Raw genomic sequence first — 27,282 nt, forward strand, 5'->3', positions numbered from 1 at the left:
TAACCTGGGACTTACTTCTGAGTAGTTCTGCTTAAGGTTACTCCCTTTGAAACCTATTAATGCATCAACGCACAAGTTATCTATAAAATCTCAACACATCATTGCTTTCTCCAACATCTTATGTCAGAGATGTTCTCTTGGCCATGATGTTTTCAAAATTCATGGAAGGTTGGCTTTGGTCAAACAGAGTCAATCCTGCCCAGTTCATTCCTTCTCTAACATGTTTTGTGTTAAGCCAATTCATTCATTAGCATAGTCTGCTTTTGTGGGTTTTTGTTTTGTTTTTTTTAAGTACTGTCTCATGGAATGCAGTGCTGTGACTCCATGATTTCAAAGAGCCTAGAGTAATTCTGCATAGGAAGGCGCTCTCAGGGACTTTAAGTGAAGTCAGTATTGGGCCGCATTTGGTGTATTTTTAAAATTATTGCAAGCAAGGCGGCATTCCAGATTTTGTTTCACAATATTGCAATCCACACCTGGGCTACAAAAAGAGGAAATTATGAATTAACTTGACAAATGACCTCATTGGTAAATGGCAAGCCAGCATTCAAAATGAACAATCAGGTCCTACTTCAAACTGTCATACAGTAATTTTATGCTTTGTTTGCGCCAGGAGTTAGCAGGGCTCATCCCTAGCATCTGTTTTAATACCTGCCATGCTGGTCCACCTAGTCCAGAATCCTAATTCACGCACGTTGCCAACTAAACGCTCTTCCCAGAAGGTTGGTAAGCAGGGCATGGCAGCACAAGCCTCTCCCTGTTGCTCCTCAACACTGGTATTCAGAGGTTTTCTACCTCAAAACAAAATTTTTGCTGCAATTGTAAACAGGATTATATCCTTCTGAGCTCATCTAAATCAGTGGATTTAGAAGGGTGTAACTCTGTTAAGGATTATGCTTTTATCAAAGATAAAGTCACAGAACAACCAGTACATTCCACAGAACAATCAGCACAGTCAACAACCATCTTCCTTATCTTCACACCCCTTCCAACCCTCCCAGCAATTAACACAGAAAAATGGTCACATTCAACAGCCAGTTTCCTTATCACTACCCTTCCAGGAAGCCCCGCCAAACAATGGGCACATCCACAAACCAATTGCCCTTTCATCACACCCCCTCCAGCCTAGAAATAGCAGCTCTCCAGCAGCCCTGGCCCCACTCAATGCACAGCAGCCAAGAAGGTCAGAGCACCTGCTCCGGCTGCAACGCCTCTGAGGATGTTCTCCGCAGCTGAGAATGAAACGTCTGGAAGGAAAACTTTCTCCAGTAGAATACGGCACTTGAGCCCGAAAGATTCTACAAACCCTAATGATTATGCTTTTATTCTCGATCACCGGCCCTCATTGGTGGAACCAGCTGCCTGAAGAGGTCAGAGCCTTGCAGAACCTTGCCCAGTTCTGCAAGGCCTGCAAGATGATACTATTTCAGCTAGCTTTTAACCGAATGACGACCACCGCTGAGATTATTCGATCTAAATGGATGTTTAAGATCACTGAATGCCATCCTTAAACTGTCTGGAAATTAGCACCAAATTGTTTTAAATTGTCTTAATCTAATGCTTAATTTAACTGTTTTTATTGTTGTTCTATTATGTATTGCGAGCCGCCCTGAGCCTGCTTCGGTGGGGAGGGGAGGATACAAATCAAATAAACAAAATATCAACCAAATAAACAAAGCAAACTAGTTGATGCAGTCCATTTTTGACAATAAGGTGCCTGTGATCCCCCCCCCCACACACACACAGTTTTCAGTGTTAACTTCCCTGCAGTGCTAAGGATCAATCTTGGAACCACTAAGAATTGACAAAAGTGCCTCAAAACCCATACAGAGTTCATCTCCTTAGCGACATAACTGGACAGCATTCCTATGTGTTAGGGGTTGCGGGAAGGGCCTCCAGATCAGAGAATGTTATTTCAACAGAGACTTGAACCCCAGCGTGTCTCTCTTGAAAACTCAAGTTACTGTCAATTGTAATACATTTCTGCATCCAAAGGTCATAGCAACTGCTTCACAGAATCACAGTTATGGTTTTTAGTACCGCCAGTAGAATAGCTCTGGTAATAATTAAAGTCTCCAGTGCCTCCTCCTGCGTGAACATTTTTGGTGCCCTCTATCAAGCACCGCAGCAGAAGGCGTCGGTGTCAAATGCTGCAGTGTGACCACAAAGAGAGTCATAATAGGATTTAATGATACTAGGGGAAGTGTAATAATGTGGTAATTCCTCTATGATTTGGTCATGCATTGGAAAGAAGTAATGAGAAGCCTGTGGAAGCGAGAGCTTCTGTTCTCAGAGGCCTGTGGGAAGCTTAAAGTTGTACACGAATCCAAGAAGACTGAAGTCACGTGGACAAAAAAGGGGGGTTGTGATCCAGTTTGGTGTAGTGGTTAAGTGTGCAGACTCTTATCTGGGAGAACCGGGTTTGATTCCCCACTCCTCCACTTGCATCTGCTGGAATGGTCTTGGGTCAGCCATAGCTCTTGTAGTAGTTGTCCTTGAAAGGGCAGCCACTGTAAGAGCTCTCTCAGTCCCACCTACCTCACAGGGTGTCTGTTATGGGTGGGGGGAGGTAAAAGGAGATTATGATCGCTCTGAGATTCAGAGTATAGGGCGGGATATAAATCCAATATCGTCTTCTGTCTTCTTCTCTTGGAAAGAATTCTGGGATGCTTCAGAGTGGGAGACACGTACATGCTTAGGAATGTTTTCTTAATGTATGCTTGTGTGGTATGTGAATTAAAAATCTCTTCCTCTCCCTCACCTCCGCTGTTAAATGTGTTAATAAAATAAAACCAATGATAGCTTTTATAGCCCACTGATGCGCTAATATCATGAGGCATAATGGTGCTTTCTGCACCATAAGTGACAGCTTATAAAAGTACGCTTCAGTACGTGCAATAATGTCGCCCTTAGAATTGAACTGCAGCTTTTGCAGATGGCAGTCACATATGGTGAATCTCAGCTACTGCCCTTTTAATTAAATTATAACTGGGGAATAGCTTCTGGGACTCAGCACCAAGATTGCCAGATATCATAGTCAGATGCAGGATATGCAACTCCTGTGGTTGATGAGATGTGAAGATGTACCAAAAAAAGTCATGAGTTATAATAGCCCATCATATGAACTGATGGTGCAAGCACAATTAAAATACTAGTACGAGAGATACTGTTTGTCCCATCTCCCAAAAAGTTATTGTAGAACAGGTGAAGGGTCTGAACATGGCAGTGGAAATGAGCAAGGGGATGAAGCACTTAGCTGTTTTGGCTACTAAAGTCAGAGAAGAGCTCTACCAACAAAATATGTGCACTTGTGTGTGTGTGTGTAAAGTGCCCTCAAGTCCCAGCCAGCTTCTGGTGACCCCATAGGGTTTTCCAGGCAAGTGATTAATCAGAGGTGGTCGGCCATTGCTTCTTCTGCAAAGTCTTCCTTGGTGTCTCCCATCCAAGTAGCCACCCTGCTTCACTTCTGAGATCTGACAAGATCAGGCTACACAATACTATTCCATATTCCTACCAACAACTTACATTATTCTTTAAAGGAAACTAAACTAGTTTAGGGATGAAGGCCCAAAGACAGAAGAATATCTGCCTTTTCTTCAGAGGATACTAGGTTCAGGCCCTAACATTTCCAGTTAAAGAAAAAGGATCAGATAGTAGGTGATGTGAAAGGATAGACGACAATGACCTTGATAGAGAAGTGGTCTAAATATAAGGCAGATCCATGCATTGAGTTACCATCACCAGATGTTGTGGTAGTGAGCTTTTAATATTAATCCTGCCTTACTGAAGAAGTACTTCGTTTTGGCTAAATGATTTGGCTCAGACATAACACAAAACCGTAGTTTACTTCAGCTATGACATACGAAACAAGGATTTGGTTCTTAGATGATCTCTCACATCCTGATTTGCCTTAATAAATGCTGTTTTCATTGTCTTCTTTCTGACCAGGAATGTGCAAGGCCAATGTTGGTGAACAAGCCAGGATGTGCACATCCATTTGTAACACAAAACTATAGTTAAGTCTATGGGTCTTCAAACAATAGCTTCACATCCTGTTTTAGAGGACCCTGCCTAACCCTTCCATATTTAGTGAAGTGGTCTGTGTTCAAGCAGTTAAATTAAACCATGTTTCTTCTCATTATAGCCAGTATTCTTCTTTTGAAATACTGAAGAAAAAATGTATCCGTTCTTTCTTTTTCCATGTCGGTGGTAATTGTTAACTTTTATCATGCCCTCCTTAGTTAACTTTATCAAGTAAGAAGAACCCCAATCCTTCAGCCACTTCAGGCAATCATTTCCGTTGTCTTTTCCTGGATTTTCTCAGCTCTGCGACATCTTTGTTAAGATGGTCACTAGAATCTTTCTAATTGGGTTCCCAAGTGCTCTATAACAGGTGTCTTCAGCCTATGGGACATGAACTTCAGGTAGGTTGTAGGCACGGCCAGGTGAGTCTTTTGCCCAGCAAGGTTTCTGTTTGGCCACTGGAGATCTGATTGGCCATGCAGATTTAAAAAAAAAAAATGTTGCTTTGGCAGCAACTGCCAGCATAGCTGAAGGATCTTAATAGTGAGGCTGAGGGTAAGCTGTGGCTGGCTCTGCCTTCTGCAGCAGCTGCTTTGTGGCTGGACTCCCCATGCTGTGTGAGAATTCCAAAGGTGCTCACAGGCTCAAAAAAGTGGGGACATCTGCAGTATAGTATGCTTGCTTACAGAAAGCCTCTTGTTACCCTCTAAGCTGACTCACAGCTCAGTAGCCATGCTTGCAGTCTGCCATTAGAGTTGCCAGGTCTGTGTCGGAAAATACCTGGAGACTTTGGGGGTAGATCCAGGAGAATGTGGGGTTTGTGGATGGGAGGGGCCTCCTCAACATGGTACAATGCCATTGAGTCCACCCTTCAAGGCGGCCATTTTCTCCAGAGGAGCTAACTCTGCAAGCTGGAGAGCAGTTGTAAAATCAGGATATCTCGAGGCCCCACCTGGAGGCTGGCACAACCCTTCCTGCCGTGCATTTGACAGCCTCCTTGGAGTGGCAGATCCATGCAGGCATTAAAACGATGAGGTTTGTCATGTCCTTGGTAGGCTGCCACACGTGGACAGCCGGGTTTCGTTTGGTGTGGTTTGCAGTGCTGCCACAGCACCATACTCCCCAAAAAAGTCTTTCTCTTTTTGGAGAGCTCTGTGTAAGCAAGCGGTAATTACTTGCATAAAGAGCTGTCCCTTCCTAATCTCCGAGATGACATCTTTGCTGTCGCTTTATTTATCCTCCCAAATTGGACAGCGTGCTGCCAACAAAATGGAAATCGACGTCAAGGTTCCCTGGTTCCAGAAAACAAGCAAGTAGGTGAATCAACAGCTGGTGCTCAAATGCTGCACTTTGGGTTATTGGCACTCATTGCACGCGGAAACACGCATACGATTAAACATCACTAAGGGAAGCAGAGCAAAACTAGGAATGTGTAATGTGAGACATATGGCCATAAGGACACTGTGTGTGCCAAGGTCATAAGCTTGGATAGCTCTGTTCACCTCTCTGGGGCACTACAGACCAGGACAAAGTGTTCTTGCAAAGCATGGTAAGGCAAGCTGATGCAGAGTCCAAAGGGCACAGTCAAACAGCCTGCCATCCTTTTGTGCTAACTCTTTGGAAAATAAAGGTACAGACTTGGATCCCATCTAACATTTACGCGGATGGAAGGTTTCCATCCACAGAGTTTGACTTCCTGCCGCCTTCCTGCTGTGGCAGCCCCCAAAGCCTACTGAAATGCTGCTCGTGGGGACAGAGGTCCCCCCCCACCACCACACACAAATACTTTTGTGGGAGTTTGACGCCTGCTAAGGGAGGGGAGAAGTTGTGAAAATCACTCCCCCCCGCCTCCAAGCAGAGAAATACTATGTGGAATCCAACCCCTAATCTGAAAACTCAGACTTGTATTCAAAGAAAGTTGATCCAATCCCAAATGCTAATTTGGCCAAGTCAGCCAGCTATCTTTGATAAATTTATGCAAGCATGCAACTGAAACAAAATGAAACCTAACAAGTCAATGGAAAAATTCCAAACATAGCTCATGTTTGAAGCAATAATTTACAACTCAAGCAGTCCCAAATTATTCTGTCCTAGAACTCTACTCGGTCCAAGTGAGAGCTACCAAATGTTTTCATTTCCATCTTCATCAGTAGCTATTATGCAGCACACAGGAGTTCAGTTCAATGTATATTCATAAAAGAATCATTTATATATTTTTCTTTGCAAAAGGGCGGGGGTAATTCTCAAGACTCTTGGATGTTAAAATTCCAGGTAATGCCTTGCTGAACAAAATGGGATCCCCAAATTGCATTGTTCAAATAGCATGCATCTGTTTCCAGAAGGACAAATAGCTGAGAAAGAGCAAGCTAAAGGTGAACCCAGACCGGATAGACTTGGTCTGGGAATAGTGATTAATTTACTATTGATTTACTATGCTGATTGCCATCTCCCACTGAGTAAGAAGCCTGCATGTACTTTTGAACTCAATGCTGCTGTTACAGAAAAAGGTTGGTAGTAGGGTGCCAAAAGTGCCCTCTTCCATTTGCATGTGGATGGTAGATTATCTTCCCTCCTAGACTCATTTGACCTAGCCATGCTGATGCGTTTAAGTAGTGTGATTAGTTTATACGCTGCCTTTCAGCCACGTCTAGGGTGCCCCAGGTCACCTTCAAAAGTTTTAAAGCAATTTAAACTATTGATAACTAAACAAGAGAAGCGGAATCATAGAAGAAGTGTTCTTGGAACATTGTTGCACGTAGTACTGCCCCCTGAAGACTGTTCTAGAACTTCAGTTGGTACAGAATGTGGGAAATATACTCACACTATATCAAGAACAAATCAGTTGTCATTTTGCTTCTTCATTGAATATAAAGTGTTGGGTCTTACCTACAGATCCCTTTCTATCTCTCAAGGAGTGTAAGGGCCAGGAGCGTAAGGGCCCTGGGGAGGGACTTCACAACCATCTCTGTGAGCAGAAGTCTGCCACAACTGTCCATGCTCAAGCCTCTGGAGGACAGATGGCCTCCAACCCCACTCAGCTCAGTCAGTCTGGGGACATTCCACAAATCCTCCTGCAACCCTGAATCCAGGATGGAGCAGCAGCCTCATTTCCTCCTTCCTGGCACCATCTCAGCATCCACAAGTGTGTATGGAGTGTCTCTAAAGGCTGAAGTTGTATATGCCGCCATTTTCAAAAATAATTTCCTGTAGTCCTTGGAAGCATGTTACATGCTTGGAAAGGAAGGCATGGAGAGAAAGGGAGAATAAGGTGGGAGACAGAAGAAAATGGGAAGGTCCCTCTTGATTTTAGTGAAGCCCAAATCACAGATTTAAAAATAAAAGAAAGCAGGTCTGAGTGTGTGAACGGAGAAGGGCAGAGAGATCAAAGAGTGGTACAATGAAGTGGAAGAGAAGAGGCTGGCTCAATTGGGGTGATAACGATGTGCAAATTAATATATTTGTAGAACAAAGTTTGAGTCTGGTGTCACCCTTAAGACCTACAAAGTTTTACTCAAGTCCATATTAGGGATTCCCAGCAGTGCCTCAACAAGTGCTGAGAGATTTTGGAGGTGGTGCCTGTAGGAGGCGGTAGAGTTTGGGGAGGTTGCCACTTTTGGATGATGCTCTAGGATTCACCTAGTCTCTGTGATCTATGAGCCAATGCTGGCCCTGGTATTTCTTTGGCTGTGACTAAAATTCTGGCTGCATTGACTTCTGCTCAGGTATGGAAATTGAGGGTGGTGTTTGTAAGATTGGTTCTGTCCAAGAAATATGCTTCTCTTGTAATGCTGTTGTCATTCTGCGGGGCCTGAAAGACTTTTCAGTCTAGAAAAATATTTTAATTAATTGCTCAATGGTAGCTGGACAGTTGTCCGCTGAGCTTTGATGACTGTGTTTGGTTTGAAATTTCCTGCCTATTAATACTCTGTCAGTTTTTTCATCCCTCATAGAAATTTCCTGCCTATTAATTCTGTCAGGTTTTTTTTTTCTCATAGTGACTGAGAAGAAATGCATGGGGGGGTGTGTGTTAGAGATTTCACTGGAGTAAAACCTTCACCAGGAGGTTTTAAAAGGCTTCCCCCCCTCCACGCCTCTCTGAGCAGAGAACAGGCAGGAAGGAGAGAAATCAGTCCAATTGCTTTCCATACTTACTGCAGCCCACCTTCATACGAATGCTTATAGGTCTAGAGAATGGGATGATCAAACTCTCCCCACCTGCCCAAGAAGGGAACAGAGATTGGGAGGAATTAAGACTAGAGAGACTTCAGGAAGGAAGGAACTGGAGATCTCCAGGAAAAGCCTCTTTAACCTGTCCTGACTTGGTCAGTGGGTGGGGAAAAGAGAGGTGATAAAACAGTGACTGTTTAACTATCTTATATGCTACTTTAGATTTACAGGAAGTAGAGTTGCCAGGTCCAGTTTAGGAAATATCTGGGGACTTTGGGGTGGAGCCAAGAGACTTTGAGTGTGGAGCCTGGAGCAAGGTTGTGACAAGCACAATTGAACTCCAATGGTAGTTCTGGCCATCATATATCCTTTAAAAGCCTTCCTTCCATTGGAAATAATGGAGGATGGGGGCACTTTATTTTGGGGCTCAGAGAATTGGACCCCCTGGTCCAATCTTTTTGAAACTTTGGGGAGGGGGCATTTTGAGGAGAGGCACCAGATGCTATGCTAAAAATGTGGTACCTCTTCCTCAAAAAAACAGCCCCTCTAGAGCCCCAGATACCCGTGGATCAATTCTGTATTATATCCTAAGGAGACCAGTCTCCATAGGGAATAATGGAGTGCCCAGTGAATGTTTCCCCTCCCTCCCCCACTTTCTGATAACTCTGAAGCAGGGGGAGGACCTCTAAACTAGTGGTTGTCCTGCCCCCAACTAGGGATTGGCAACCCTAAAAGCTCATACATAAATATGCCCAAAAGAAAAAAAAATCTTCTCGGGGCTTTTGCCAAGATGATCTATTATACCATTGAGATTTGAAGAAGCCAGCCCTCCACAGTCCCTCACACTACCAAGAAACAGAAGCCAGGGTGGAATTAAGCTGACAGATCCAGGTTTGATCCTTATTGGCTGGGATACTAGTGATAGAGAGCACATTTAAGATCCAGAAGTGATCCAGAAGATCCCCAAGTGAATTCCTTCCAAATAAGATGATGGCTGACATAATTAGAAAACACTATATCTGGGGTAGCCCAGTGTACATTCCATACCACTATGAAACAAGATGACAGATTCTACAGATGACAGATATAAGAACATAAGAGAAGCCATGTTGGATCAGGCCAGTGGCCCATCCAGTCCAACACTCTGTCATACAATGGCCAAAAAAACCAGGTGCCATCAGGAGGTCCATCAGTGGGACCAGGGCACTAGAAGCCCTCCCACTGTGCCCCCCCAGCACCAAAAATACAGAGCATCACTGCCCCAGAAAGAGACTTCAAACAGTACACTGTGGCTAACAGCCATTGATGGACCTCTGCTCCATAAATTTATCCAATCCCCTCTTGAAGCTGTCTATGCTTGCAGCAGCCGCCACCTCCTGTGGCAGTGAATCCCATGTGTTAATCACCTTTTGGGTGAAGAACTACTTCCTTTTATCCATTGTAACTTGACTGCTCAGCATTGCCCTTGACCGTGAGTGGCCTTGTCAACGCAGTAGGGACATCATAATGGTATATTTATTATTTATCTCTACTCCAGTGGGGATTGTTCTTCCTTCCTTCCTTCAATTTGCTGTCCCATAACAGTCCTGTGAGACAAGCTGGGATGAGAGACACTGCCTAGTGCAAGGTCACTCAGCAAGCTTCCATGGCAGAATGGAAAATTTGAACTTAGATTGACCAGATCCTTGGGCTAACAGTCTGACTGCTGCATCATGCTTGTGATTTTCAACTTCTTTCTACTTTTCTTCCTGAGGATGGTTTACTGGGAAAGAGCTGTACATTGAAGGGGGACCTTTGCCCTCTCCTCCAGGTCTCGTTTGGGGTGAAGGAACATAGGTTCTCAGTTGAGAGGTAGTAAGTTTCCTTATCTTCTTCCCCATGTTCTGGAGCCATGTTTGTTTTGGGATTATTTGACAAGAAGACCTGGCCTCATGCCTTACTAACAGATCTGCCAACCCCCAGGTGGGACCTGGAGATTTCCCAGAATTACAGTTGATCTCCAGATGATAGCAATTATCTGGAGAAAATGGCTGCTTTGAAGGGTAGACTCCATGGCCATTATACCCAGCAGAGTTCCCGTCCCTAAACCCTGCCCTCCCCAGGCTCCACCCCCAAATCTCTAGAAATTTCCCAACCCTGAGCTGGCAGCCCTACTTATTAACCCCTTGACTGTTGCCTATCTGTCTCCCCACCTATCAGTTTTGATCAAATATTTGGTAGGTTTTTAGTAAACCCCAAGCAAGCTAAAGGTCCATAAGAAATTGTGTGGAGAAGATAAGCACTTTGAAATGTTTTCTTCCTCTCTAGAATTCTGCAAGCTGTCAGAGGCTCAAGACGGTCCTTTCTTCTGTTTTTCTGCACTTGTTTGCGTGGGGTTTTTTTCTCTTTAACTGACTCGACTGCTTTTGCGATTCCATACCTCCTGGAGCATACGCACCTCAGGTCATTTTCTGTTAGATACATTTTTTCAGTTTATTTACAAAGTCATGAAGTTAGGGTGTCCCTTGAGTATGTAGAGACACCTGCTCTGTTTGTGAACAGCCTATCTTTGCTACAGTTGTGATTAGCATAAACCGCAAGCCATTAGATAATAGTAATTTCATTGTATTTTGGCTGCTTGCTTGAATGAATCAACACTGTTGATTTTGCCGTTTTGTTCCAGAGTTAGAGGGAATGTAGTAACTGAGATGAACATAATCTTTCTGGTATCTGCCATGGCCCATGGCTGCTTGAGTAAAGAGGACATTATTTTGATCTGCTGAACTCTGCAAGGCGAGAACTATGGCAAGCCTCCCTTGACCTTGAAATAAGGAGAATGATTGAATTCTGTATCTTCAGATGTTGAAGGAGGCAGGGAGGGAGAAAAAAAAAATCCAGTGTTTCTCTGAATAGTTCTGTATACTCCCCTGGAGGAACTTTTCTCCTCACGGAGCATCAAATTAAAGATTTCTTGCAGCACAAAAAGTGTTTTGTTGGTTTTGCATTCCCAATCTGTCCCCTTGTTCACCTTCAAGTAAGATAACGGTATTCAGGCATTACATTGTTTTGTTTCCACTTGTCTTCTGCCTGATGTGTTATTTGGCAGGTTGGTATTGAAGGCAACTGACGGGGTCTCGGCCTTCCAGAGCGGCCTTGCGTGCACTGAACTAAGTGTAACTGTTTAGGTTTTTATTTTTAAAAACTGACAGCCTAGGTTATACCTGTTGGGTTCTGAGCCATTGGCATTAAGGGGAAAAGCTTTTTGTTCGTCCCCCCCACCCTTCAAATTTGATGTTTTGAAAGAAAACTAAGGGAAGAGAAGCCCTGGACTTCTATACCTGTCTGGGCACAGGAACCAAGTTTGGCTATTTATTTACTCAAGCTGCTTCCACACAGATCCCCCCCACATACACACACACCTTTGCTTACACACTGGAGCACTGTTTTCAGAAGAACCTCTGCACCATACACTTCTCCAGCCATCCCCATCCTCAGCACACACTTAGTCAAACTAGGTTTACTACAGTTTTTTTCTCTCCTGAAAGAATGTAGTCCAAGCAGGTGAACATGCCTCTGGACACAGAGGTGTCAACCCTATGAATCCCTGGAGATTTGGGGGAGAGCTTGGGGAGGGAAAGGACCCCAGTGAGGTGCCATGCCACAGAGTCCACCATCCACAGCAGCCATTTTCTCCTGCGAAACTGATTTCTGTAGTCTGATCACTTGGCATTCTAAGACCTCTCCAGGCCCCACCTGGAGGGAGGAAGGAAAGTGGAGAGGAAGGTGGGGAGAGAGAGGTGGAAAGAAAGCAACTTTAAATGCATTCTCAAGCCACCAGCTGGCTTGACTTGGAGAAGTATTTAAAGAAACAGATGCCTTCTCCAAGCTGGCTGACGGGGTGGTGGGGGCTTCAAGAGTGAAAGAGACACATGTGGCTCCCGAGCCACAGTTTGGTCATCCCTGCTGTAGGTCATCTGAGCTTTTTACTATTTTGCAGCTACTTTGAATGATGTCTGAAAACGTACAGGTACCCGCCAATGTTTCCTCTAAGCTGTGGAGTCTTGTGAGCAAAAGCTCTACTTCGTGAACTACTGCCATTAAAGTTGTGAGCTACTGCATAAATTAGCTTGCTCTAGGACCCTTTTTCCTGAGCTGAGACAAAAATGTATGAGCCAGTGACTAAAAAGACAACCAGTGACTGAAGACAACCAGGGAGCAAGCCTTTTCAGCAATGGCCCCTCGATGGTGGAACCAACTTCCAGAGATGGTGCGAGCCCTGCGGGACTTGAATCAGTTCCGCAGGGCTTGCAAAACCTTTCTCTTTCAGCTCGCATTTAAGTCAGGACCTGACCAAATTGACTAAATTGTTTTGTAGCCCTAACCATCTTATGCACAACTGTGACTGACAGTAATGATTGTATGACAGTATGTATAATTGTGATTGATAGTAGTTATAGCACCTGTTTTATCTATTTTAATTAATTTATGTAATTGAACTGTATTTTAAATCATTGTTTATCTTGTATTTTATCTAAATCATGGCATGCCATGTCTGTGAGCCGCCCTGAGCCCGCCTTTGGCGGGGGAGGGCGGGATATAAGAATAAAACTTACTTACTTACTTACTTACTTACTTACTTACAGTAACTCAGCAAAGAGGGAACACTGGTACCCTCTCTGTCCAGCAACCTGGGTTTTCTGTGTCCAGTCAAATTGGTAGACAGCTGGATTTTCTACTGTTCCAGATGTTCAGTTGTGTCTTCTTGTTCCATTGGAAGCAGCAGTGTGCTAAATGAAATCCTACTGCTTGGTGGTGGTAGTGGCAAGAGCTGTAAAGTCATAGCCAACTTCAAGCAACTCCATAGGGTTTTCAAGGTGAGAGACGAGCAGAGGTGTTTCACCATTGCCTGCCTCCACATAGCAGCCCTGGGCTTCACTGCTGGCCTCCCACCCGAGTATTAACCAGGGCCAGCCCTGTTTAGCTTCTGAGGTATGATGAGATCAGGCTAGCCGGGGCCACCTTGATCAGGACAGGTAGTCTGTATAAAGCAGGGGTCTGCAGCCTGTTACAATTAAAGAGCCCAGCTATGTCAAAATACAGAGCCAAAGATTGACGAAGAACCCCTGTGAGAAAGCCCATTTGTATAACTGGAACCATGCAACTGGTAAGTGACATGCTAATGAATAACCCAGCAAGTCTCTGCAAGTCAAATTCTGGTTGTTGTGCATCCTGTATTAAGAAGTGGCAACTGCAAGATCTCCCAATAAATAATAAAGGGAGCCATTTTAAGCAGGTCTGCTGAGAATCCTACTCATGTCTATTCAATGGGACTTACTCTTAGGCAAGTGTTCTTAGGATTGCACTGAAATATACACAAGGGCACCCTGCACAGAAGTTTTGATGCACTGGCATAAGTCTACACAAGTTTTATTTTTGGTTTACTGGCAACTGTTCACCTCCATCATTTCCTGTAAAAGAGCCAGCTTGGTGTAGTGGTTAAGTGTGCAGACTCTTATCTGGGAGAACCGGGTTTGATTCCCCGCTCCTCCACTTGCAGTACTGGAATGGCCTTGGGTCAGTCATAGCTCTCACAGAGCTGTCCGTGAAAGGGCAGCTTCTGGGAGAGCTCTCTCAGCCCCACCAACATCACAAGGTGTCTGTTGCAGAGGAGGAAGGTAAAGGAGATTGTAAGCCGCTCTGAGATTCAGAGTGAAGGGCAGGGTATAAATCCAATATCATCATCTTCTAAAGCTTATCTAAACAAGCCTATTATGTCCACGAGTGTTGTCAAGTTGCAATGAAATTATGGCATCACCACCAAAAGGGCTTTCAAGGCAAGTGAGATTCAGAGCTGCTTTGCTGTTTTCTTCCTCTGCAGAGACTTTCTTGGTGGTCTCTCATCCACGTACTCACCATACCTACCCTGTCGAGTTGACGAGATCAAGCTATACCAGGGGTGGCCAAACTGTGGCTCGGGAGCCACATCCACATCTTTCACACACATTGTCTGGCTCTCAAAGCCCCCACTACCCCTTAGACTGGCTTGGAGAAGGCATTTGTCTCTTTAAATCACTTCTCCAAGCCAGCAGGTGACTTGGAGAATGCATTTAAAGTTAAAGTTGCTTTCTTCCCACCTCTCCCTCCCCATCTATTTTCCTTCCTCCCTCCCTCCCTCAAACATCTGATGTTCACATCTCACAGCTCTCAAACGTGATATTTAGTCTATGTTGCTCTTACATTAAGTTTGGCCACCCTGGGCTAAACCATGCTGCCTTCCCTCCAGCAACAAGCCCATTGGTCCCATTTAAAAAGTTACCTGCCATTCCAGTAGCACACTGGTTATTAAAGCATCCCATCTACTCCTCCAATATACTTTAAGGGGGGGGATTATTTTCTCTTTTAGACAACCATGCTTGGTTCCATAGAACCATGTTACAGACTCCTTGTATGAAACCCTTGAAATAAATTGAGCTGTGTCTTTTCTATACTCATGAGCTAGGAATTCCCTCCTTTTACACAGCTATCTGATGACCGGCAACTCAGCACTTTTCTTTATAGAAATATTTTCGATTAACTGTGCTGCCTCTTCTCTTTTTAAAAATTTTAATAAAAATTCAACATTTTACATATATGCTGCCTCTTGTTTTTCTGCCATCGCGGTAGTTCTGGTTTCTCCTGTGTTCTTTTCTTGCCATTTGCCATGGGGGGTTGAAAAGAGCAGGGTTCCATTCAGTGTCTTCTGGTGAGGGTGGGTGGCTGGAATTAGTAATTACAACGGCTTCATTTTTCTGCCTGGCATGATCCTTCTGCTCTTTCTGGGGCTTCCCGTTGCTTCTTGAAATATCTCGAAATAAATAAGAGAATAAAAGCTGGGAAAGAGGAGCAGTCCATCAAACGCAGGACGCTTGACAGGTGCCACTGTCTATAAATAATTTCCTATTCCTGCCATTTTGAAAGTAGCTAACAAAGAATAGGTGGTTTCACAAATAAGGAACAAGATCAGTTCTCTCAGGAACCGCCTTATAAAGGTTAGGCAAAAAAGAGGCAAACAACGATGCTAAAAGATGATTGTGGATTGAGTCATCTTAATTTGTGGTACAAGCTTCCATCAGGGCTGATTTTTACAGGATGTTCCTGTATCTGCGACCCCCATTTTGAAGTCACGAATAAAATTTTTACAGTTTTATTTTGTTCTTTGTCGAACTGAATCTGTGGGGACAAAATGAACCGGGATGGAGACCTGAGGGAGAAAGGATAGAAGCAGAAAAGATAGGAGGAACGGCATTTCTACGGTTTTTAAAGCACGCGGAAGGAATCCCGTATCTCTTTAGCAGCTGAGGGTCTGATCTGGGCTGAGCAGAGTAAAAGGGCAAATCTAATGATTTTTAATTTCCGATGCAGCAACAACATCACAGCAGAGTCAGCAGGAGCCGGCAGAGACCTCCGACGTTCCTCAGGGCTTTCTGCTCAAATCCACAAAATGTGAAATTTGCATTTTTTAGGTTTTAAACACTTTGCATTTTCCCCCAGTGGGGCTTTTTTAATTGCCATATACTTTTGATAAATGCGAAGAGAAATGAAGACCGTCATTCGAAGTGATACCAGTGCGCCTTTATTGGGCCATTCACATTGGTAGGATGGGAGCTGAAGTGTCCCAGAGAGCTCTTCATTCAGGGGTTTAAAAAGTGTGGAGTTGGCTGTATGTGCATGAGAACTACCAGCTGGGGCTATGTAAGGAAGCAGGAGGCTGAGGATGAAACACCAGAAAACATGGTTATAGGCGTGCCATCATTTGTGCATGGCAGTATCCTTGAACTACTAGTCGTGGTTGGCTTTATCCACCACATTTTGCTTCCCTTTTTGTCCTGATTGGGGTGGGGCCGATCAGGCAGAGATCTTGGAAGGCAGGTGAGGAAGCTGGGAGGGTCTTCCTAGCAGCAGCTGAATACCATCTGGACTAAGTTGTTTCTCCTCTTCTTTCAGGTGCTTAGCCTGGCTGTGGCCAGAGGCGCACAAACCCTTGGCCGTGAGCCCAGAGACAATACCCAAAAGGCTCTTGTTTGTTTATTAAAATATTGATACCTTGCCTTTTCTTGTGGTTCAGTAGCTTTCCTTGCGGTTAATAGCTTTGCAAAAACCCCGATTAAAACCAGAATAAAAGAACTACATCTCTCTTTCCCTCACCCCCTCAAAAGATGCGTCTTGTAGGGACGCCAGTCTCCAGGTGGGACCTGGGGATCCCCCAGAATTACAGCTCCTCTCCAGACTGCAGAGATCAGTTCCCCCGGAGAAAATGGATGCTTTGGAAGGTGGACTCTGTGATATTGTACTGCACTGAGGTCCTTGTCCTCCCTAGCCTCCACCCCTCAAATTTCCAGGAGTTTCACAACCTGGATCTGGCAACCCTAATCCCCCCTCCACTGGTAGCCAGGGGGGACCTGGCAACCGTAGCCTCTTGACCCATGGCTCACAACTTGAGGCCTGTGTTAGGCAGGTGGGTGAACTGGAAGCAATGCCCAGGTTATTTGGGGTTTCCTATAAGTCGCTTCAGATTCCTTTGGGATAAATAAATAATGGAACGCCCAAAGCACACTTGAAAACCAGGGGTTATATGTTAACGTAGTCCGCTGATTTCCATGCTCTTGCATCCAGATCCTGCCCTGAACCACAAAGCCCTGATTGGCATCTTCTCCTAAGAAACTGCACACACACACACACACACACACAGCTAGTTTGGTGTAGTGGTTAAGTGTGCGGACTCTTATCTGGGAGAACCGGGTTTGATTCCCCACTCCTCCACTTGCACCTGCTGGAATGGCCTTGGGTCAGTCATAGCTTTGGCAGAGGTTGTCCTTGAAAGGGCAGCTGCTGTGAGAGCCCTCTCAGCCCCACCCACCTCACAGGGTGTCTGTTGTGGGGGAGGAAGATAAAGGAGATTGTGAGCCGCTCTGAGACTCTTCGGAGTGGAGGGCGGGATATAAATACAATATCTTCTTCTTCACTGCTGCAGGCATCTTTCTGGTACCTCACCAACTTAAGTATTCAGCCTGCACCTATTGCCATAGTATCCAAACCCTCTGTTAATTCTCCAGGTAAAAAGTCTATAAAATTAATAGTAGCAAGCTGGTGGGCAGTAGTGTATTTTCTTCAAACCAAAACTTGGTTCACAGTCTGCCTGCAAATTGCCATCTTCCCCAGGGTATTTGTCTTTTTATGTGCCACGATGAAATCTTTCCTGAAAACTACTTGTTGAAGAAATGCTAATCTTTGTTATGCAGAAGCATCATTTGTCACTGTATACTATAAGCAGGATCCACTCACTCAGGGGTGGAATTCTAGCAGGAGATCCTTTGCATATTAGGCCGCACATCCCTGGTGTAGCCAATCCTCCAAGAGCTTATAGGGCTCTTTTTTGTAAGATCTTGGAGGATTGGCTACATCAGCGGTGTGTGGCCTAATATGCAAAGGAGCTCCTGCTAGAATTCCACCCCTGCACTCGCTGTCTTTATCTGTATTGAGGACCCTACATGGCTAACATTGACCTCTTCCAGTTTATCCTCACCATGGCCAGCTCCAGACTGGGAGTGGGGGGGGGGCGGTGGATGGGCAGAGAGTGCCCAAGGCCCCCACGTTTCCTCTGCTCATGCCTCTCTTTGCACCCATCAACCCCTTATACCTGTGCATCATTTCCTCATCCCATCATGAGTCCTCTCACCACCCGTGTTCATAGGTGCCTGCGCCATCCACATGCCCTTTCCTATGCTGGGTAGTGTGTAGTGAGACCATGGATGGTGGAGTGCTTGCAAGCAGCAGGCAGGGTTAGGGCAGGAGATTCAACAGCAGTGCAGCTGCCCCACTTCAGGGTATACAAATACCATCCCTGATCCTCACAACAGCAAGCCTGTGAGTGGGGCTGGGCAGGTCTTCTGTTCTGGCAGAAGACCTGCCTCCCTCCTGGTCCCTCACCACTGCTTAGTAGGTCAGTGAGAGAAAATGGGATGGGGAAAATCACCATCACTATAATGTTACAATATCAGATCTTGATCAAACTGGAACTTGGTTTTACCATAGAGTTTCAGAGGAACCCTAGAGCATTGACCCAACTTGATACAGTCACTTCCAGGTTTGTGCTGAAAGTTCTGTTTGACTAAGAGCAATTTGCATGCTGAGCAGTTGGGTTAAAATGGATAAAAAGAAGTACTTCTTCACCCAAAGGGTGATTAACACATGGTATTCACTGCAACAGGAGGTAGTGGCAGCTACATGCATAGCTGGTTTCAAGAGGGGATTGAATATATAGAGCAGAGGTCTATCAGTGGCTATTAGGCACAAGGTATAGATGGAACTCTCTGTCTGGGGTAAGGGATGCTCTGTATTCTTGGTGCTTGGGGGGGGGGGCAATAGTGGGAGGCTTCTAGTGTCCTGGCCCCACTGGTGGACCTCCTGATGGCAGCTGGTTTCTTTGGCTACTGAGTGACAGAGCGTTGGATTGGATGGGCCACTGACCTGATCCAACATGGCTTCTCTTGTGTTCCTACCCTTCATTGTTTCCTGAGACAGGTTAGGTTGAGAAAGAATGACTGGTCCAAGGTCATCCAACAGATTTCCATGGCAGGAGGAATCAAAACCCGATTTGTCAAGATCCTAGGCCAACTAACTACTGCACCATGAAGTATTCCACAAATACTGCAAGTTTGTAGGAGGGATTTTAAGTACCTTCCCCCAACAGCCCCCTCTCGCTGCCCCCCAAAACATTCCTGTTGGTTGTGAATCTTCAAGAATCATGCAAAATGTTTGTTAGTGGACTCCTGGGGGCAGAGGAAACCACCAGAAATATCACCCCCTCATTTTTATGCAAGTGGAACAAGTTCCATGAACAAAACAAATATTCTTACCGGGGAAGGGAATTTCAGCCAATTTCTCCATCTTGCTGTAACCTCCTATGCTATATTACTATTCCTTGAGGTTCCCTGACTTTCAGAAGTGAATTTTCATTGGAGCAGTTGGAGGGGGGATACTTGTGTGGATTGTATCCCAAAATCATTTAGTTCAAAATTCTATGCACACTTACTTTGGAGTATGCATTCAATCTACTGTGCCTTTATTCCGGGTGAACATTCGTAGGCTCAGGTTAGTACGTCTGTTAAGAATGTGTGGGAGAGCTGACATTTCAGCCTTTGCAGAATTTCAGAAGTGCTAACCTGTTTCCTGACAGGTTGTTTTTACCTTGAGAAAGCTGCCAACATCTGTAAATGTTTTTTCAGTGTGTTACACAATCACATTCCCTTGCTGCATAACACAGCTCTGATAAATTCCACTCTTGGGGTATGGGGCCATATCTCAACGCACCAGTCACAGATGTAGCTCTAGTGCAGGTGGGTAAATATGTATCATCTGTTCAGGGACTAAGAAGCCCCCCAGTCTCTTATGCAGTGGTAGAATTTGTGAAGTGTCACACCAAAACGATATGGCTATTGCAGCAGCTTGTCACGCTCCAAATTTAGATGTCAAGAGTCACTCCATATTGTTCCTTTTGTCATGTGGATTCAATTGTACAATGCTATGCTGCGCTTGCTATGCCTTTGATATAACTGTAACGTGTTGCTTATCTGAAGGGAGGATGGCATGTCTGGGAATTGGCTAATTGCTAGGTAACCAAGGGCAAGAGCTGGAGGAGATGCGAATCATGAACTGATAGTGAGCACCTGCGGTGATGAGAGCTTTGCAAAAACCCCACGCAAACCCCCGCTTTTGCTTGGCACGCTTTGGCTTGAATTGTAACGGTCAGGGCAAAGGTTTATAAGATGGGGGAACTGACAGAGAGGTCAGTTTCGACAATGCATGTGTATGCCCATGAAGCTGAAATAAAGATCTTAAACTTCAGTCCAGGCAGCACAAATATCAGCAAAAATATCCTTTCTTCCAATATAATTTAAAAAGTCCACATGTTATGTAAGATTCCCCCAGAATTACAATTCATCTTCAGACTGCAGAGGTCAATTCATCTGGAGGAAATGGCTGCTTTGGAAGGTGGACTCTGTGGTGGATTCTATGATACCCTGCTGACATCCCTCCCCTCCCCAAACTGCATACTGTCTAGGCCCCATCCTCAAACCTTGCAGTGTAGGACTGCCAATCTTGGGTTGAGAAACTGCTGGAGATGTGGAGAGTGGAGCCTGGGTAAGGAGATTTGAGGAGAGGCCTTGGCAGAGTATAATTCCATAGGTCCCAAGCTCCAAAGCGGCTGTTTTCCCCAGAGGAACTGATTAGTTGTAATTCCAGGAGATCTCTAGGCCCTACCTGGAGGCTGGCAACCCTGACAAGGAGTCCATGGCAAAAGTAGGACTTTGATTCAAATCCCCTTAGAGTGTTCCCCCCCCCCCTCCAAGCACCCATTAAAGAATAAAACTGAAATGAGGCAAGGAATGAATAAGTGTTGGTATCTGTTTGTATTTGGATAAATTGTTTGCCTCGCAGCCCTTGAAAGAAATAATGACAGTCATACGTCAGAAAGCAGAAGATATTTCTCCCGCTCCTCTAGGAAAACGTTAAATCACTTTACAATGCTGCTAAAATAGGTACTTGAGCCCTCCATTAACATGCAAAGCCAACAGGGGTGAGGGCTTAGTCCATTTGTTTAATTTTCCTTACTCTCCCGCAGCAAAAAACGAGTCAAATAATAGGTAACTGGGTTTTCTTTCCTGATCCTTAGCATGTGCAGATATGCAGATTTTGTAAGCAGGTTACCATAGCTGTCCTCCTTCCAAAACGAAGGGGCACATGGTGGGAACAAAGCTCAGAAGCATTTCATAGGTGCACAAAGATTCCAAGAAGCCCTTGGAGCAACATGCGAATGCCATTCATGCTTGACTTCAACTCCCAGCCTGGGAGTCCCAGGGCATGCACGTGCACAGATATATGCAACCAGATTGCCATGTCGAGCCAGGTGTGCCTCTGTTTAACAGCACAAGGCACGGCAATGGAATGCTGTCTGCACCCCCAGAAAGACTTCCAGGTTGTATGACATCTCCTTACTGTTCTGCTGTGCTTCTTTGCATGGCTGGAGAGAAGCAGGAGGCACTCTCTGCCTATGCTTGCTTAGCAGCAGATCTTTCCAAAAAGATAACGACAGCAGTTCTGTAGAGGTTTACCAGTAGGCTGGCTGACCTCAAGATGAAGGCCTGGAGTTGTCTTAGACATCTCCTAGGCCCTCTGGAAATCTCCAGACTACAGAGATCAGTTCCCTGGAAGAAAAGGAAGTTCTGGAAAGTAGATTTTTTTTTTTTGTAGTTGTGTGAATGGGAGGCACAGTGGCTCAGTGGTAGAGCATCTGCTTGGTAAGCAGAAGGTCCCAGGTTCAATCCCCGGCATCTCCAACTAAAAAGGGTCCAGGCAAATAGGCATGAAAAACCTCAGCTTGACCCTGGAGAGCCGCTGCTAGTCTGAATAAACAATACTGACTTTGATGGACCGAAGGTCTGATTCAATATAAGGCAGTTCATATGTTCATATATATTCATGCATCCATGCCTGGAAGTCATGGCAACCTCTGGCAACCCCTGGTGGGCATGGAGGACATTTAGAAAAGTGGCTTAATAACCTGCCTCCAGTCCTGGTATTCCTTGGAGGTCTTCCATCCAAATCCTTGCCAGGGTCAACCCTGCTTCGTTTTTGAGACGTAAGATTGGATTAGCCTGGTCTGTACAGGTCAAGGCCTGGAAGGTGGATTCTATAGCATCACGTCCCTGCTGAGCTCCCTCTCCTCCCCAAATTCCACCTTCCCCAGGCACCGATCCTCCAGGATTTTCCCAAACCAAAGTTGGCATCAGCACTCAGAAATCACACGAGGGTTCCACCCCGTGTCTGAAGACTCCTGGTTTAGATGGTCCAGTGTACTTGTTGTAAGCCTGCCTTCTTATTCATTAATTTTAAAAGGTTATATGTAGCATGATTTTAATTGTCGCAGACAAACAGAGTTGTGTTGGTTCAACAAAACTGAACGTTGGAGTTAAAATGCTTGAAGTGGTGTGTGTCATGGTGAGCACAAAATTTGTGTGCATCCTGAGTTGCAACATGAGCTTCCAGAGAAAAGAGGAGTCTCTTGCTAAACAAAACAAGGAACACCTGTGAAGGAAGGAAAGGAAAGGTCCCTTGTGCAAGCCCCAGTCGTTTCCGACTCTGGAGTGATGTTGCTCTCACAATGTTTTCACGGCAGACTTTTGACGGGGTGGTTTGCCATTGCCTTCCCCAGTCATCTGCACTTTCCCCCCAGCAATCTGGGTACTCATTTTACCGACCTCGGAAGGATGGAAGGCTGAGTCAACCTTGGGCAGGCTACCTGAAAACCCAACTTCCACCAGGGATCGAACTCAGGTCATAAGCAGAGCTTAGGACTGCAGTACTGCAGCTTTAACACTGTGCCACGGGGCTCTTAACACTTGTGAAACCACAGTTTTAATACTAATGAAAGAATAGCTGGCAGTCCAGTGTAAATACGAACATTTTACAGTTGGTGTATCTCCATAACAGCCTTCTTGAAATGAACCCTAGTTCTTCTAAGAAAATGCTAAAGTCATAGGCTCCCAATCTGTTTACCTGCATAAAACTTGAACCACTTGTAGGGTTGCCAGACAACAACAACCAGTGGGAGAGGAAGGGGGGGGGGATGATGTTGTGCTGATGGTGCAGTGTCATTTCTGGGTATTTGCCAGAAGTGACGCTGCACCAACAGCACAACATCAGTCCCTCCTCCCCGTCCCGAGCACATCACTGGCTTGCCATCAATGTGATATTCTAGGGTTCAAACACAATATGGTTATACCATAGAGTTTTGCCTGAATCCTAAAGCGTGGCATTGGCTTCACACCAGCAGTATGCCAATAATGTGTTTATTTATTAAAACATTTATGTCCTGCCTTTCCTTGTGGTTCAAGGCAGCTTAATGAAATAACAGTGTGATGCTACTTAAAAAAAAAAACTTTTTCCCAAGGGGCAGCAGGGAGACTGAGATATGTCTCTAACATGTGCATGTTTCCCCTGTGATGTAGTAGTGGGGAGATTTGTGTTGGGAGAATGACACAGGGAGGAAAGGGTTTAAAAACCCTCCCATGCTGGGCCTCGATCCAAACTCTGCCCTCTCTGTTTTCAGCCTCCCAAGAAAGGCTGTGATCTGCTTCCTGCTGTCCTGTTGTTGTCCTTTAGCAGCTGAGAGAGCCAGCATGGTGCAGTGCTTGAGAGTGCGGGATTGAGATCTGAGAGGCAAGGGTTCGAAACCCCACTCTGCCAAAGAAGCTCACTGGCTGACCTTGGGCCAGTCACACCCTCTCAGCCTAACCTACCTCACAGAAGGAGAAAATGGAAGAGTTTCCATTGGGGAGAAAAGTGGGATATAAATAAACCATTTTTAAAAATTAACAAACCCGTTCCTAAACTACACACTTTTGGAATACTCCGAGATGATCTATTTAAAATAAACAACCTCTCCCCATACGAAAAACAAGATGTTGACAGGAACGCTTCTAGCCTAGCCTCCTCCTTCTGATGCTAGCTCTGTACTCGGCAGGCTCTGTTTTCATGGGAATCATTCAACCAAAGCCTTTCTCCCACCTGCGGTCTGAAATGTTATATTTCAGGAGCACCTCAACCATGCAAAGCTGGCCTTCAGTGCTGTTGCCAAAACACACAGAGCGGCCTATTACTCTGTGTTTCTTCATCTATAAAATGGGCTTAATAATATTTAATTATGCACCACTCTTGAGCTGTCACAACAGCTAATTGGATAATGTTTGCAGAGCACTGTGCTAATAACAGACACCATCTAAATGTTAAGTGTTATTATCTCGGAAGGTCACCACAAACAGGAACGCAAATGACCTATTAAACAGGCACAAATGAACCATGCCGTGGTCAAACAAGACACCAAGGCTGAACTTTTAGAGTGGGGCACTGAAGAGATTTATATACTTCTTGCGTAACGGGCGTTGTTTTTTCTGGCTTAATGGGGTTTTTTTGCTGCCAAAAGTCTCCCTGACAAAAGAATGTGATAGTTTACGGTATCTACGTAAATTTGAGACCCTTTGGAATGAATGTATTGATGTCGGACAAAGGGAATAATTCAGTCTGGAGGTGCTAGAAGGTTAAATGTGGCATGAAATCTGGCAAAGAACTACCGTTTTTTAAAGCAGAGAAAGTTGCCACTGGAGGGCCCAAACAGATTTTCCCCTATGCTGTTTTCATAACTGTAAATCCCTCAGAAAGAGGATATTTCCTCCTACTCAGGCCCAAGCTATTCGCAGGGGTGGCCAACAGTAGCTCTCCAGATGTTTTTTTGCCTACAGCTCCCATCAGCCCCAGCCACTGGCCATGCTGGCTGGGGCTGATGGGAGTTGTAGGCAAAAAGCATCTGGAGAGCTACCGTTGGCCACCCCTGCAATAGGGCTTTATTCCTAGGAAAGTGGATTTAGGACAGAAGCTAGGGTTGCCACCTCAAGGTTATGTTATACTTGGAGATTTGGGAGATGAAGCCTGGGAAGGGGGAGGGTATAATGCCATAAAGTCCACCCTCCAAACCAGCCATTTTCTCCAGGGGAACTTGGTTGTCTGGAGATCAGTTGTAAATAATGGGAGATCTCTAGATGCTACGTGGAGCTTGGTAACCTAGATTGCAGCCAACGTGTGTAAACCCACATGTTTCTTTCTGGGAATAAATTCTGATTCTAGGCATGGTGATTTCACTGGTGAAATAGGGAAAAGGAATAAACATTTGCTTCCTCCATACAATGGTCCTGTTCCAGACTGGGCCCCTAGAAGTTGCTTTTATTAGCATTTATCAGCTTTCTGCAGTTTGATTTCCTAGTTGGCCATTCAGCTCTTCTTCTGGGTCCTTTTCTTTCTTCCTTTTTTTAGCTGCTGTCCATCTTTCCATTGACCCAAGGGGCAAAAATAGACTTACTCTCCTTTGACAGAATTTGGACAAAGAAACTGCTGGAGGGATCTAATATGGATCAAAGCTATATTGGAAATGCCTTCCTGCAACTGAATTATGCACCACTGTGTGTGTGTGTGGGGGGGGGGAGACAGGGACCATAGGGATGCCTGACTCCCCCCCCCCCAACAAGGCTTAAAGCAGTGTGTGGGGGGGAAGCATTTCAATTGACAGGGGAGGGACGGTGGCTCAGTGGTAGAGCATCTGCTTGGGAAGCAGAAGGTCCCAGGTTCAATCCCCGGCATCTCCAAAAAAGGGTCCAGGCAAATAGGTGTGAAAAACCTCAGCTTGAGACCCTGGAGAGCCACTGCCAGTCTGAGAAGACAATACTGACTTTGATGGACCAAAGGTCTGATTCAGTATAAGGCAGCTTCATATATTCATTTTGGAGAGCCAGTTTGGTGTAGTGGTTAAGTGTGTGGACTCTTATCTGGGAGAACCGGGTTTGATTCCCCACTCCTCCACTTGCACCTGCTAGCATGGCCTTGGGTCAGCCATAGCTCTGGCAGAGGTTGTCCTTGAAAGGGCAGCTGCTGTGAGAGTTCTCTCAGCCCCACCCACCTCACAGGGTGTTTGTTGTGGGGGAGGAAGGTAAAGGGGATTGTGAGCCGCTCTGAGACTCTTCGGAGTGGAGGGCGGGATATAAATCCAATATCATCATCATCTTCTTCTTCTTCTTCTTCTTCTTCTTCTTCTTCTTCTTCTTCTTCTTTTTCTTCTTCTCCTCCTCCTCCTCCTCCTCCTCATATGTTCAATTGGTAAAATGGTGTGGTGGGAAGCGTTAAATCCCCCTTTTCCCTAGCACTGTGCTGTGTTCCATCTAACAGACTGGCCTTTTCCCATCTGAGGCAGGTCAGACAGTTGGTCCTGTATCTTGCCCACCACGACCTGGCCACAGTGACCAATGCGATGGTCTCTTCCAGGCTAGATTATTGTAACTCTCTCTACGTGGGGTTGCCCTTGACCCTCCTCTGGAAACTCCAGCTGGTGCAGAACACTGCTGTATGGATATTAACATTGTCACCTTTGTGGGCACGGATCCATCCTGTTCAAGGTGCTGGTATGTACTTTAAAGCCCTATACAGCCAGGGGCCAGCCCACCTCTCCCTGTATGAGCCCTGTAGGTCTTCATGATCAGCAACCCAACACCTTTTGGTGATACCTGGCCCCAGAGACACCCATATGACCTCAATGAGGGCAGGGGCCGAAAAGGACCTGCTTGGTGGAATGAGCTCCCCATGGAGATCCGGGCCCTGCAGGGAGACACATAGCATTCACCTGTGTATTCATTTCCTTCAAACCCACCTCAAAATTAGCTTTCTTTTTCTCTTGAAGCATTTGACACAGATCCTTGCCAAATCTAAACTGAATGAAGCCATAACAAATGTAGATTCTCCTTCTAATTCTTTCCACCTCCTTCTTCCCTGCCTTCCTCTGATATCTCCCTTGGGTCAAATTTAGCTCCTCTGGAGAGGGATCTGTCATCTTGTGCTCTACTCTGCCTGTTGATGGTGGTATATACACAAATAATAATTGTAATGCATTATTCTGATTTTGTGCCTGTTGTTTTTAATGATGTCCATTTTTGGAAACAATGACATCCCTAATTTTCATATATTGATTTAATAGCATTGAATGATCCCAGCTGTACAATGGAAGCTTCATTTGCCATCTCCTTATCTTGCCTTGCAGGTCAGAAACTCTTGCAACATGTTCCTCCTTGGACTGCTGTCCCTGTTAGTTTTGCAAAGCGAGGCCTTCAGCACCAGTTTCCCCGACGAAACCATTGCCGAATTTTCAGTGAACATTTACAATCAGCTGAGAGCCACAGGGGAAGATGAAAACATTATTTTCGCCCCACTGGGAATTGTAATTGCCATGGGAATGATGGAACTTGGAGCCCATGGTTCCACCCTGAAAGAAATCCGACACGCCATGGGATACGATGGCTTGAAAAACGGTAATGTGTGTTTAAATCTATCTGCGCTTCTTTGATAACATTATCTGGTTTCTATGCATCTTTGTTTGGAAGTGAGTCCCACTGAGATTAATGAGACATATTCTCAAATGGCTGTGTGAAGGACTGCATCTTCGGCCTCCCTAAGGATATAGGAAAATGTTGACCAAAA

General features: G+C 45.2%; 1 protein-coding gene across 1 annotated transcript in view; it reads left to right on the forward strand.

Moving 5' to 3' along the window:
* Positions 1-27,282, forward strand: part of SERPINI1 (serpin family I member 1) — a 131,247-nt gene that overhangs the window by 46,064 nt on the left and 57,901 nt on the right. Inside the window, exon 2 of the mRNA XM_060242447.1 lies at positions 26,846-27,113. Within this exon, the coding sequence (XP_060098430.1) occupies positions 26,864-27,113 (250 nt within the window). The 5' untranslated portion in view covers positions 26,846-26,863. The remainder of the gene's footprint in view (positions 1-26,845; positions 27,114-27,282) is intronic.

The sequence above is a fragment of the Heteronotia binoei genome, chromosome 6 (genome assembly GCF_032191835.1).
Source record: "Heteronotia binoei isolate CCM8104 ecotype False Entrance Well chromosome 6, APGP_CSIRO_Hbin_v1, whole genome shotgun sequence".
NCBI lineage: Eukaryota > Metazoa > Chordata > Lepidosauria > Squamata > Gekkonidae > Heteronotia > Heteronotia binoei.